The sequence below is a fragment of the Daldinia decipiens genome (assembly GCF_022478715.1).
Source record: "Daldinia decipiens strain CBS 113046 unplaced genomic scaffold F4813scaffold_21, whole genome shotgun sequence".
In the NCBI taxonomy this organism is placed as follows: Eukaryota; Fungi; Ascomycota; class Sordariomycetes; order Xylariales; family Hypoxylaceae; genus Daldinia; species Daldinia decipiens.
The window spans coordinates 411,299-424,500 of record NW_026054564.1 but is presented as its reverse complement, the minus strand read 5'-3'; the positions used below and the strand labels follow the sequence as shown (position 1 = coordinate 424,500).

Sequence of the window (13,202 nt, the reverse complement as noted above, 5' to 3'; positions counted from 1 at the left end):
CTCACTTCCAAATATGGCACTGACGGACCCTATCGACCATCGGCCATCGACCATCGACCATCGATCCTCAGTGCCGTAGCACTTCGGTCCGTTCGGCGACCGTCGTACCGGGAGTGGTAGATAATCCTTAGGCGGAGTCCATGCTACCGTAGCAAGGATGAATCGCGTCGCTGATGCTGATTACTTCTGGCATTAACATTGGGGTCTATATGACACGCGTCTCGGGTTTCGTCCATGACTATCATCGCTCCCGAGTTCATGTTTTTTCTTTCTTTTTTTTACTTACGGGGTTGCCATGCCATGCACGTGTGTACAACGTGCTTACGCCGCACCGAAGCTTGCTATTCAACGGGCCGCCGTAGCTGGTGAAGGACTCTAACCCGTGCTGGACCGCCGCAAGGGGCTGATAAAGGATAGTCCCATACCGCATTTTATTTCCCCATTTGGGCTATATATTTCATGGTAGTAAGGATTACGAGACATAAGATGACATCTATATCATACGTCTCGCGGTAAGCAATGCCATTATACCTGGGTAAACGTGGGCCACGTAGCTTCCTTTGCTTCAGGATTCTACATACATAAACATACGTGCGCGCATCATCATATACATGAGCTATTAACCCACGAACCGGGATGGGTCATGGGAGCAACGAGCTACAGTAACCACCCATCGCCATTCTTCCTATATACCTCGGCATAACGAACCAGGAGGAAGTTGAAAGTTACGTGAGGGACAAGGGTGTGTACGCAATGTTTAAGGTAGGCGAACAAATGCGGACGGCTTGGGACTGATCAACAGAAAGGCCATGTACGTCCGTCCATCCCGGAGAATAACTACATGAGTAGTATCGATAGGGTGCCCTGCTGCCCTGCTGCCCACCCCCCTGATGCTGCTGCTGCTGCTGCCGCCACTTGCTCGAGAAGGGCTAACCCGTCACCCCATCGTCGACCGAGATCCAATCATCCCGAACACGGAGTTGAACCCGAGTAGACAACTGTTCGGGTCAGCGGGGGCGATATCGAATCATCAATGTGCATTCTGATATCTGATATATATTCTTACTCGATAGCAATGAAACCCCAGTGGCAAGAAACATCATTATCGTCATCATCCTCTTGCAAAAACTTGGGTGGGCAAGCCTAACGTATCCAGCTAGCCTTCTACGGCAAGGGTCGGAAGAGGAGGCACATTGCTTTGCGCTCCTGTTATCGTGGAAGCGTCGGGGTTTGCTTGTCATCATTGATTATTATATTCTATTTCCTTTCTAGTGATAAGATTGGTCGGTCAAACAGCGGGCGCTCAGAATTCATATAGATACATGTAGGTACATACATGCTCGTGCCGCGAACATATTCCAACCAAATCATGTCCGCACCATCCAGGAAGTGAATAGAACAACGGGAGAAGCAGAGCCTGCCGCAAACTAGATGGTCCCAGCCCTGTAGGAAGGATGCTAAAGGGCTCGCTGCAGCATGCATAGCAGCTAAGGAGCAGACTTGGCGATGTTGTGTTGGAAGAGAAGTTGGGTGGTCCAGGTCGGTTCAGTGGAGCACAAACGGGCAGGGTGTGCGGTCAGTGCAGCGTGAATCGTTCCTGTCCTGTCCGGTCCTGCATAACGGGTTGCAGGAGGGCATAACACAGCTCCGTCTCTCATTCGCCGCCAGCGCGGTTTGTTCCTAGCTATCAGCGAACTGGCTGCAATACCTACATACTAGGCTACGGTTTTCTCCCATGGGGGTTAGGGATTGGCAGTCCATGCTCCTAAACACCCATCATCTGCCTTCTGTCAGCGCAACGAGCAAAGCAAGAGCAGCGATAGGTACAAAACGTAGGTAGGTATGTATGTGAATAAGTGCGCGTAGGCGTGTGCCTGTAGGATGTACCCAACCAGGCAAGGCCACCCTGGGTAGATAACTAACTAGCTCGCAGCAGTCTCGTCAGTGTCTCCCAAGTTAGAAGAATCGACGGATCTTGTGGAGCCAAAGGAGTCGAATTGGGCATCGCTGTGCTGCGCTGTCGCTGCTGTGTAACGGGCAAATCGCCCGGGATATGAGCGACTGGAACTGACTGAGCGACCCACGAGCTGATTAGCCAGATATTCTTGTGTGGGTTGTGTGGCATGTGGCATACCTAGGTCTAAGTTCACGGAGGACTGTAGACGATGATTTGAAAGCGATTCCCAAAGCAATATACCTAAATCGGCATGCCTTGTTGGAAAGAGGGGTACATTTTGTCCAGCAGACATGGAGGAGCTAGGGGTAGAAAGCCACATTGCTACTTGGTGGTCCACTTTGGCTAGGTAGGGATGAGTTACGAATATGGTAATAGGCGGATTAATCAACTACACCAAGGCCCCGGATCCCATATTGCGGGAATGGACCGGACTGAGTATGCGAATAACGACGGCTTCTGGCGATTGCCGCTGTTTCCTGACTCTAGAGAAGACCTAGGAATTCACCGACCTCACCTTGAGGGACCAGGGTCCTGCTATGTAAGAAGCACCATCGATTCCCTGCATGCAGGTCGACCGAGAAGGGAAGACATTACTTAAGCAATAAATGCCAAGGGATAGCAACGCAGATAGCCTGGCCCACAAGGATTCCTAGTCTTTGGATTATCTGGCGAAGGAGCTTCTGCTGCTGAAAGAGCGTTACTCTGGGATGGGGTTCTCCATGACCTTGATGTTCCTTTGATCGTCGCTGCAGGCACGTATTTCTTGGTCCAACCCAGCATCCATTAGTCACATATCACATTTTGATATCTCATCTTCCCTCTGGGGATTCAGCCTAGTGGAGCTGATCCCCACGGCCCCGACGACGGCAACATCGTCTTACATCGGATACAACTCATCAGGTCATTCTCAATAAAAGGGTACTTGAACATGACCAGGTCCGGCAGATGACCCCCCTGCAACAATCCCTCCTTCGAAACTCCAAGGCAGGCCAAAAGGGTATCATTTCTAAACAACAAACAGGACACCCTTCGCAGTGCGCATCTTGCGTATTTCCAAATTGTTGGTACCGTAACGGAGATTCATGGTGAATCATTCCTGGTTCGGTCACCTTGGCCCGGTGACCCCCACTCCCATCCAAGCTTCACTCTCAAAATTTAGCTACCGCTTATAATGAAAGCCTGCCCGGGAATAATTAGATATTAACTTACAGCTGCGACCCTGCCTGTTATGCTGTAGCATCGTGAACAAATCATATGATGATCGCCATATACAAACCTAGTGTAAGGTCTGTTAGGCATATTTCGCGACACTCAAACGGCTCGGCTGGCTTTAAGCTGGTCGGCAGATGTCTCGGCACTCTTTATCAATAAAGGCTTAGGAAGACAGCAGCGATCGATGACTTATCATACTTGACGTACTTGCCCTTGCCCTTGTCTATCTCGTGGTACCGGTCCCAGAAGCGATTGTAAAGAGGCTCAAGCATCTGCTGCATGTCCTTGGCCAACATTTGTCTCACTTCCCGTTCCATGCTATAGGTCTTGTGCCGAGCTACTAATTCATCAAAAGATGCGTTGAAAATCTGGAATTTCGCCTTGATACTGTCTTTGTCTTTGCTGCTAAGCCCCTTGAGAATCGATGCTGATTCTGACGAGCCAGAAGGCGGCCGTTGGGTCCGATTCGTGTGGATTACGTCAAATAAGTGCATCGACACATCTTTGCATGCCTCGGCATAGTAGGCCTTCGCCTTTTTGCGCCAGCCCTCTAGGGTGCCGAGCTTGCCTTCTAAGAGTGGTTTGAGGTCAGAGTCCCGAATCATGCGTTCAATGATAGTGACACTGTTAGCTAAAAGCACGCCCCAGATGGACTTTCCTTTTAGCAATGCCCTCGCTTTCTGCTCGAGCGCCGACATTAGCGCATCTATCGTATCAGTACAATAGTGCGCAAATATCTCCTTCCCATCGGCGCCAATATCGAACGATGCCAGGCTAGGAATTCCGTCCATACTAGTGCTCGCGGCGGCGGCGGACCTCCAACCACCGTCCCCTAGCGAGATCATAATGCTAGATATTGGCCGAAGGAAGTCAACCATGGTTTGCAAGCGTTGCATCGTCTCTGATACAACGGGCACCGGCGAACCATCCGACGGGAGGGCTTGCGTTGCCCCCACTCTCCGCTTCGTCTCCTCGAGCAGCTCGGCAAGTGAAGACTTACCCGTCTCGCGTACTGGTTTCAATGCGGCGGCCAAGGTAGATCTAAGTTCGCCTGTGCGCTCTTCGATATTGTTGGACAGATTAGACATTATTTCAATGACTTCATATGCAAGATAACAGTCGGTGTTAAGATGGGCCTTGATGTGATTGTTGAGTTCTCGAATCGTTCGAGCCAACTCAGCCAGCGGGGCTTGGCATGTCATTTGAAAAGCTGGTCCCCAGTCTTGTCGCATAAATATGTTGCAGATATTGTCGTATTCGGCAACGAATAAACCTTCCATTGCCTGCGCGTACATGCCAATTCCATTGGTACCAGCCCTGTAAATGGCGTCTGGACTCTTTTTCTTTGCCGTGTTCACGCTTGCATATGCTAGGTTCACTAGGGTCTGTTGTAGATATTGTCCTCGTACTTCCGCGTAGATTTTGATTAGCGGGTTCTCGGACAATGAGTTGCCAGACACATATGAGTTCATTAGGCTCAGGCGCGAGATCTTATCCTGGGTCAATAGGGGGAATGGCGTGTTTTTGGTCGTATATTGCAGCGGTTCAATAGAGCGAGGTGTCTCTGCCCGCAACATCTTGTCAAACGAGTTCTCGAGTTGGGTATTTCCAGATTTGATTAGGCGTTGGAGGTCAGTCATGGTTTGCTGATTTGCGCGCAGGTTTGAGGTCTTCATGTCTGTCAATGCCTTGTTCAACCGTTTAATGGAGTTTAGGTAGTTGGATAGACCGGCCTTCTCTGGCCCCTGACGGATAATCGCTTCCTCGTCATTCTTTGAATCGGCGGGCTGGCGAAGTCTTTCTATAGCTCCTATGACGGCATCGATGTCTATGGGGGGTTACGAATTTAGTACAAGGCATAGGACACAAAGTTATTGGGAAGTATAAAAGGGAACGAGCTCACTATTTCCCAAGACCTGAAGCTTTTTTGTTTCGCCGGTAAGGGGACCTGATACATCTCGCACACTTTTGCCGGTAGCTTCCAATCTTCCTAGACATGCTTGGATCTTCTTGGTCAATTGGGTTGTCTTCTCTAGTCGCGAGTTGAGCACATCAACTTCAGCACGAGCTTCCTCATCAGCGGCATGGCGACTGTTAGACAATCCTACGGCCATGGTCCACTTCTACTTTGCGACAGGCAACACAAAACGCGAAATTCGAAGGCGACACGGATAATTCGAGGGTCAATAAGTGTATCGTATTGGTGGATGCGAACGTTGATGTTTAGTTTAGGTTTATGGTGTCGGAAACTGGACCGGCAGGAAATAGGGAAGTACCTAAGTAATACCTTGTAAGGATGACGGCAATGGATGTCAACTAGGTAGATTGTACCTAGGAGGTAGGTGTTGTGGCTGAATCTAGGGGCTGTTTAGACCGTTAAGACATGCTATCGGCTGACTCCGCTGGGGTTAAACCGCTGGAAGTTATGCGCCGTAGTTTGACCGCAGGCGCATGCCTAGGTACCTACTGATATTCGTCTCATCACTCCAATCATTTTATCTCCAAGATGTGATAAATGCACTAGGTTTCCTGACTGAATGCATGAAGCATGAATGGAACCTCCTAGTTACATCACATAAACTTGTTCTTTCTATTTAAAAATTTATCTATCTGCCTAGGTAGGTACATGTAGTACCTAGGTAACCTGTGTAAGGTAAGCTACCTAGCTAGGTACCTAGGTACATAGGGAGTTGCTAGTAAACGTTACTTGCAAGCATTGAAGCCGGAGGTAATCGGAGGACTTAGATTACTAGATTAGGACATTAATTGATGTGGGGCATCTGCAACCACTTTACCTACTATGTAGTAGTAAAGACGCGTTCCGCGCCAAAAGCGCGTTTAGAGACGCGACATGAATTTTTTACTTCCCCTCTGCCCCTTATCCTAAACAACCTGAACTAGCAACTCGACCTGGATCTTCAACCTTCCCCCCACCTATGCCACATCGCTCCATACCCAACCACTAAGAACTATCGTGGCATTAAGCTGTCCTTTTAATTGCTGTAACTTACTGTGTTTTCCTACTAAACCAGAAGATTAGGCAAAGTTAAGGCATCATGGACAGTTTCATGCTTCGAGATGAAGCGGCCAAGGAGCGTATTCGCTTGGCCGAGGAGTTCCTCGATCCTCGTAAGCTAGCTACCAAACAACGCCGGCATCAGTATGATACTAATGAATACTTCCATCGACAGATGACCAGCATGCGAGGAGTTACAGATCCGATATCATTCTAATGCTTCAGAAGAACCAGAGGCGGTTAGTCGTCAATTTAGACCACGTTCGTGACCACAACGCAGAACTCGCAGACGGCTTATTATTCGATCCCTTTGACTATACTCTCGCCTTCAACCATGCGCTCAAGGAGATCGTAAAAACTATCCCTCAAGCAAGACCCGATCAGACCGACCCGGATGTCTTATACTACTGCGCTTGGGCAGGCAGCTTTGGTCTAAATTCTTGCAATCCGAGAACGCTATCGTCAAACCACCTTAATCATATGGTATCGATCGAAGGCATCGTCACAAGATGCTCGCTCATCAGACCAAAGGTTGTGAAGAGCGTGCATTACAATGAGAAGAAAAATATTTTCCACTTCCGCGAATATCGCGACCAAACTATGACCAATGGTGTGACTACATCAAGTGTCTATCCCCAAGAAGATGAGGAGGGTAACCCACTCCTAACAGAGTACGGGTTCTGCACATATAGGGATCACCAGACGATTTCCATACAAGAAATGCCCGAGAGAGCTCCCGCCGGCCAACTCCCCCGTGGTGTGGACGTCATTTTAGATGATGACCTAGTTGACAAGGCGAAACCCGGTGACAGAGTCCAACTTGTTGGTATTTTCCGGACACTTGGAAACCGAAACACAAATCACAATAGTGCACTCTTTAAGACCATAATCTTAGCAAACAACATTGTCCTTCTCTCATCCAAAGCAAGCGGCGGTGTAGCAACAGCAACAATTACCGACACCGATATCCGTAATATCAACAAGGTTGCCAAGAAGAAGAATCTCTTTGAACTTCTATCGCAGTCATTAGCGCCTAGTATATTCGGCCACGACTATATCAAGAAGGCGATCTTACTCATGTTACTAGGTGGCATGGAGAAGAACTTAGAGAACGGTACACATCTCAGAGGTGACATCAATATTCTCATGGTCGGTGACCCTTCAACAGCCAAGTCGCAACTTTTGCGCTTCGTGCTCAATACTGCGCCGTTAGCCATCGCAACAACTGGTCGCGGTTCATCGGGCGTCGGTCTAACGGCGGCTGTCACAACTGACAAGGAAACTGGTGAAAGGAGACTAGAAGCCGGCGCTATGGTTATGGCAGACAGAGGTGTTGTCTGTATTGATGAGTTTGACAAGATGTCCGATATCGATCGAGTTGCTATCCACGAAGTTATGGAACAACAAACAGTCACCATTGCCAAGGCCGGCATCCATACGTCGCTCAATGCTCGATGTAGTGTCATTGCAGCCGCCAATCCTATCTTCGGTCAATACGACACTCACAAGGATCCACACAAGAACATCGCCCTCCCGGATTCCCTCCTATCGCGTTTCGATCTCCTGTTCGTCGTTACGGATGATATCGAAGACACCCGAGATCGCCAAGTTTCCGAGCACGTCTTACGTATGCATCGCTATCGGCAGCCTGGTACTGATGAGGGTGCTCCTGTTCGCGAAAACGCCCAGCAATCCCTTAGTGTTGCGCTACAGAGTCAAGACGCCACTCAAAAGCCTACCGAAGTATACGAGAAATTCGACGCGATGCTGCACGCTGGTGTTACTCTTACTACTGGTCGCGGCGCCAATAAGAAGCGAGAGGTTCTCAGCATTCCGTTCATGAAGAAGTATATCCAGTACGCAAAAACGAGAGTCAAGCCTGTACTAACCCAGGACGCTTCGGAGCGTATTGCGGAAATATATGTCGGGCTACGCAACGACGAGATGGAGGGCAATCAAAGGAGGACATCTCCTCTGACCGTCCGTACATTAGAGACGCTGATCCGTTTGGCAACCGCGCACGCCAAGTCACGACTCTCAAACCGAGTAGACGAAAGAGACGCGTTGGCAGCTGAGGCTATCCTCCGTTTTGCCCTATTCAAGGAGGTGGTTGAGGACGAGTCAAAACGAAAACGCAGGCGTACTCAACGACCTGAGTCAGGCTCATCAGACGAGGACAGCGATGATGATGACGGTGATCGTGGTGATAGCAGCTACAGGGGATCGACGGCTCGCGGTAGGGCTGCTCCATCAACCCGCACGACTGGTCGCAGCCAACCATCTACCAACGGCGGCCGTCGTCCTAACGGCGCGAATACCAGCAAGACTCCAGGTACTCCCGCACGAGGAAATGACGACGACGATGAGGATGAAGATCTTTATAACGCTACGCCACGGCGTTCTAACAGAACCGGCCCCGCATCCTCATCAAACGCACCCGTAACATCCCAAGTCTCATTCGCCTCCTCTGTACCAGCGTCGCAACTCGAGACGCAGGAAGAAGACACGCAAGAAGATGCGGAACTGGCCGCCGGTGCAGCCGAGCTCAATATCGAAGTGCCGATCACCCCCGAGAGGCTAGCGACATTCCGGACGGCGCTTGGACAGCTTCTCAGCACGGACCTGTTCGAAGACGACTCGGCCAACGTAGCTCAGGTCATCGAAGCTGTCAACAAACGCATTGAAGGGAAAGAAGCCACTTTCTCGAGAGAGGAGGCTGTCAAGGCGCTTAAGAAGATGGATGATGCGAACCAGATCATGTAAGTGACTTCTTTCAGAGTTTGGGCGTATCGATACTAATGTAATGGCACAGGTACACGGATGGCGATTTAGTATACAAGATCTAAGGCACGATGAATACGACGCAAGAGACATCGTTACCACCCGGAATTGGTTGATTTATGGGGTTTGATGAGTTATGAAGGCCGATGAGTTTGGTGGTCACCATGATGTATCACGATCTTAGCATCCCCACTGTTGCGGCCTGGCCGGCATATGAAGCCTGCTATGGTATTCCAATGCGAGTACAAACCAATCCGCTTATTAAATGGATATAGAGTGTTACGAAGAGACGTAAGAGAGGGTTATGTAATTTGATGAGCCACGCTATTAATGGATATTGATTCGGATTGTTCGAATGGGTTATACCAATGAATAGGCTCAATATCAGGTTCTAAATGAAAGAACATGATACCGTGATATTTTATACTATAGTATCCGAACCGTCAAAGAATCAAACCATGAAATGCTTTGAAGCCCAACAGTTTTGAGGCTTTGGTATGTGTCTTGGCCAAGAGCCATATTACGGACGAAACTCGTAACTGGTTAGGTACCTCCTAACTAGCTCGTAATTGAGACCATTTACACATTTGGGGATGTCTTCTGGTTTAAACATCCTCATTCATACCTACATGTACTTACTGTACTTGTTTAACCAAGACTTAGGTGCCCAGGTACTTAAGTTCCACCTCTCCTAATACGCTTCATTGAGAGTTATAACTTAGGTAGGTAGATACCTATATATGGAGTGTTAGGAATAGCTTAGCCTAGATGATTAACAAGCACGCGTTATACACTCGAGCATTTACAAGACAAGCACAAGCACAGGCACAGGCGAATATAGCCTAAATTTCAAAGAAATCAAATCAAATCCATTTTGCGAGAAACCAGCCCGATATCAAGAATCCCTAAACCCATTACTGTGCCATCCCGGAAACAAAGGGGGCAAGTATGGTTCTGTCTCTTCCTTGCAGAGACGCCGGGCAAACAAACACAACGACCCTCTAAAAGACAAAAGTGCTAGTGCTAAGGCCTGCATCTAGCTTACAAATACACATGCGTCGCAATGCCTCTATAACAGGCCATTAAGAGATCGACTAAGCGATCCAGGACTCAGGGTGTTTCATCTCACGCCTGGTTGCACAGATAGGTGCTAACTATCCTATAATAATATAACCTCTCCGCAGACTCCAACCCTGTTCATCCAAGTAAACTGGTCTGTCCATGCGTAACGGTCAAATCGTACGAGTGTATCTAAGCAATAGCTAAACCACCGCGTAACGAAAAAAAACAAACTGCTCATCAAGTGGTGGATGCACTAAGAAGCTTTATCACCCAGCATTTTCGCAATCTCCTTGGGCATATCTGCAAACTTCTCCTCGAACGTCTTCTCAAACTTCTCACAGTTGGTCCACATCGGGGAGCCTCGTTCGTGGTATGCGTAGCAGTTAGTGAAGATCTGGCGGATGTCGGCCGAGAACTGCTGCTCGTCGTGGTATTCTTTGCGGTCCATCTTACTTTTGATCGTGCTAAGATCCATGGGCATCTTGATCTTTGTTAGGTAGTCGGGCACGCCATCTTCGACAGGGCGAACGGGTTCGCGGAAAGGACCAACCAAGCGAGTCCAGAAGCCTATTGATTCCATGTTAGTATAAAATAACCAATGGCAGATATGAATAATTATAAGGCAGATAACTTACCAGGTCCAGATAGCATCTTACCCAAGAGTCGCTCGCAGAACCATAGCTTATCTTCCGTGGAGTATTGGGAAAGATCGGCGTTTAAGCTGGATCGCTTGAACTTGACGGGCTTCGGCGTAGGAAGTGATGCTCTCGAGGCGGGTTTCTTAGACCCGAACTTTCTTTCACCAGACGTTAGCTTGTTCGAGGCCACATCCGAGTGACGATGTTTCTGTGGCTTGGTGTATACATCGTCTTCACTATCTTCTGGGTCTAGATAGTGGACATTCTTCCTCTGAGCCTGGCTGGCAGGGGACAGGACAGGATTGACCTGTATGATGGGCGAAGAGTTCAGATGGCTCATTGCGATTACGAGCTCGCTAAGTACCTCTTGAGGCAAAGACTTCGTGAATTCTTGTCTGGATTCTGAGGATCTTATGTACTCGGCAGCCCAGTTCAGAAGGAGTGTGCGGATAGAGGAGCCCTCAGGAGCGTCTTTCCACGCCTGTACAAGGAGAGGCGTGGCGGGAATGTGCTGTGTGACACGTCTGCATTCAGCCATAGCTTCGAGGGTCTCGTCGCAGAGACCTTCAATACCTAGCTCATTTCCCAGCTTCCAAGAGGCAATCAGAATTTCATATCCAGGGAGAGAATCGGCGTCGGGAAAGAGGCTTCCAGTGTATAAGAAGTTCTGGACGAAGCCAAATACTTCAGGAGTAGCTTGGGGAAGTTTGACAATATGCTCAAGCCCAGCGTCGTCCCCCTGTTTGTTGGCAAACTGGATACGATAGTGAGAGGACTTGGCGCAGAGGAAGTCCTTCTGGATGCCAAAGGGGACCTCATCCTCACCAACGAGAATAACCACGAAGATAACATGGGGTTGCCTTGATGATACAGAGGTGAGTAATAATGATAAATATATCAGATAAGAGTATTGACTTACAACCAAGAGAATCTGGTAGGAATGACAACATTTACTGCAGCATCCGCTACAGTGTCCGCTCCTCCACTTACAACCTCGGCCATTGCTTCAGGTTCTGACGCCATGATTTCACCCCTATGTTAACCAGAGGTCAGATGGGAAATAGTTTTAATGATCGGACAAGTTCTCCAGAGGTGATGGTTTATGCTGAGGAGGGAGAGACACCAGAAAGGTGTAATGTGTAATGTGTAAGATGTAAGATGTAAAATGTAAGACAATAAAAGGTTCTCATGAATAATGAAGGATGAAGGATGGAGAATGAAGAATGAAGATTCAAGATCGATGCAACAATTTGGTTGGGAATAGTTAATTCGTCTTCGTCTTCGTCAAGTTCAAGTTCAAGTTCAAGTTCAAGTTCAAGTTCGGATTGAAGGTGCGACGCGGGGTTCTTTAATAAGAAGCAAAATGTCAATCGCAGAAGGAACGTACCTATAATAGTGAGTCAGTTGAAGTTGGAATATCCATAATTGATCATCTATTTCGTACTCACTCGGACTTCTAATATTCACTTCATGAGATTCATCAGACTCGGAAACAGACAAGTGACAAGCCACAGCTTCACTCAAACGCTAAAACTTTACGCCACAGTTATCGCGCTTTGGTCGCGACTAAGGTTCTTTACTAGGTTAGGTGTAGATACAGCAATGTTATTTTCAAGAAACTTTGGCGGAAGTAAAGTGGTTTAAAGATTAAAGATTGCACACATTCAATTCCCCATGGCATTGTTGAAATGGAAGGTGGAAACAGATTGACCGAGTCTTGTTGATGATGAGTTTCGGCGCGATGTTAAGCTTCGTAGCTGCCCTCAAGAAAAATGCAAATGGGAAACTCCAAATCAGGGGTGACACCAGGTGCGGGTACGTACAAATGAGCCTCCACCCAGCCACAGTAACCTAACCTTAAGCTCTACCTAGGTAATATATGCTTATGTAACCATGCCCTGCACAGTTATCTGTTATTGCTACTGCGCCTACAGCGGTTATCTACCAATTCACACACATATTACTATAGCTACTTCAATTATAGTTACGCCGGATAATTTTAACTATATTATCGTACTAAGCATTGAATTGTTATTGATGCGTCTTCAGATATTAAAGCATGGTACATACCTAGGTAGTTATACCTACATACATGTACTCAACAATTGATTCAAACCTGTATAATTCCTTCTAACTACCTGTTAGTTATTCATTATGCTCAATTGTCTCTTTCACCATAGCCTAGCGTTATGAATGTAAAAAAAAAAAAAAAAAAAGCTATGAAGTTGACAACGTTATAAATCATGTCTTAAAAGATAACGGTTGACTACCTAACCTAGTATTCATTCAGCTTAACCAACTTATAAAAGACTATCTTGCTTATTATAATCTAAACATCCAAGTAACCAGCAATTATGACATCAACTTATGCTGTAAGAGTTTCCAATGTTTAACCAAATCTAACTTCCTTTAATTATTTAGGTTAGGTACCTACGTGGATTTCACAAAGCATTCACTAATAGTAGTAAGAATCTGGGACTCAAGCTTAGGCCATATAACATTAACCTAGCAAATACATACTTCCTAGTGAATAAAT

At 47.6% G+C, this 13,202-nt stretch overlaps 4 protein-coding genes across 4 annotated transcripts; 1 reads left to right on the top strand and 3 right to left on the bottom strand.

The window, feature by feature from the left end:
- Positions 1–833: 833 nt before the first annotated feature.
- Positions 834–2,023, bottom strand: F4813DRAFT_123530 (uncharacterized protein). Its single transcript, XM_049238630.1, has 5 exons — positions 1,924–2,023; positions 1,509–1,780; positions 1,337–1,434; positions 1,067–1,233; positions 834–998 (listed from the first exon to the last, which is right to left on the bottom strand). The coding sequence occupies exons 2-5, from the start codon at positions 1,656–1,658 to the stop codon at positions 964–966; spliced, it is 450 nt and encodes a 149-aa protein (XP_049098703.1). The 5' UTR covers positions 1,659–1,780; positions 1,924–2,023; the 3' UTR covers positions 834–963.
- Positions 2,024–3,321: 1,298 nt separating this feature from the next.
- F4813DRAFT_390444 (Cullin repeat-like-containing domain protein) lies at positions 3,322–5,283 on the bottom strand (the record flags this gene model as incomplete). Its single annotated transcript, XM_049247018.1, has 2 exons — positions 3,322–4,997; positions 5,073–5,283. The coding sequence occupies 2 exons, from the start codon at positions 5,281–5,283 to the stop codon at positions 3,322–3,324; spliced, it is 1,887 nt and encodes a 628-aa protein (XP_049098702.1).
- A 759-nt stretch (positions 5,284–6,042) lies between these two features.
- On the top strand, positions 6,043–9,196 carry F4813DRAFT_123482 (MCM-domain-containing protein). Its single transcript, XM_049238629.1, has 3 exons — positions 6,043–6,298; positions 6,361–8,944; positions 8,998–9,196. Exons 1-3 carry the CDS (start codon positions 6,226–6,228, stop codon positions 9,029–9,031), a joined length of 2,691 nt encoding a protein of 896 aa, XP_049098701.1. The 5' UTR covers positions 6,043–6,225; the 3' UTR covers positions 9,032–9,196.
- A 775-nt stretch (positions 9,197–9,971) lies between these two features.
- F4813DRAFT_123465 (Bromodomain-containing protein) lies at positions 9,972–11,884 on the bottom strand. The gene is made up of 3 exons (XM_049238628.1): positions 11,586–11,884; positions 10,664–11,526; positions 9,972–10,595 (listed from the first exon to the last, which is right to left on the bottom strand). The coding sequence occupies exons 1-3, from the start codon at positions 11,687–11,689 to the stop codon at positions 10,282–10,284; spliced, it is 1,281 nt and encodes a 426-aa protein (XP_049098700.1). The 5' UTR covers positions 11,690–11,884; the 3' UTR covers positions 9,972–10,281.
- Positions 11,885–13,202: the final 1,318 nt, after the last annotated feature.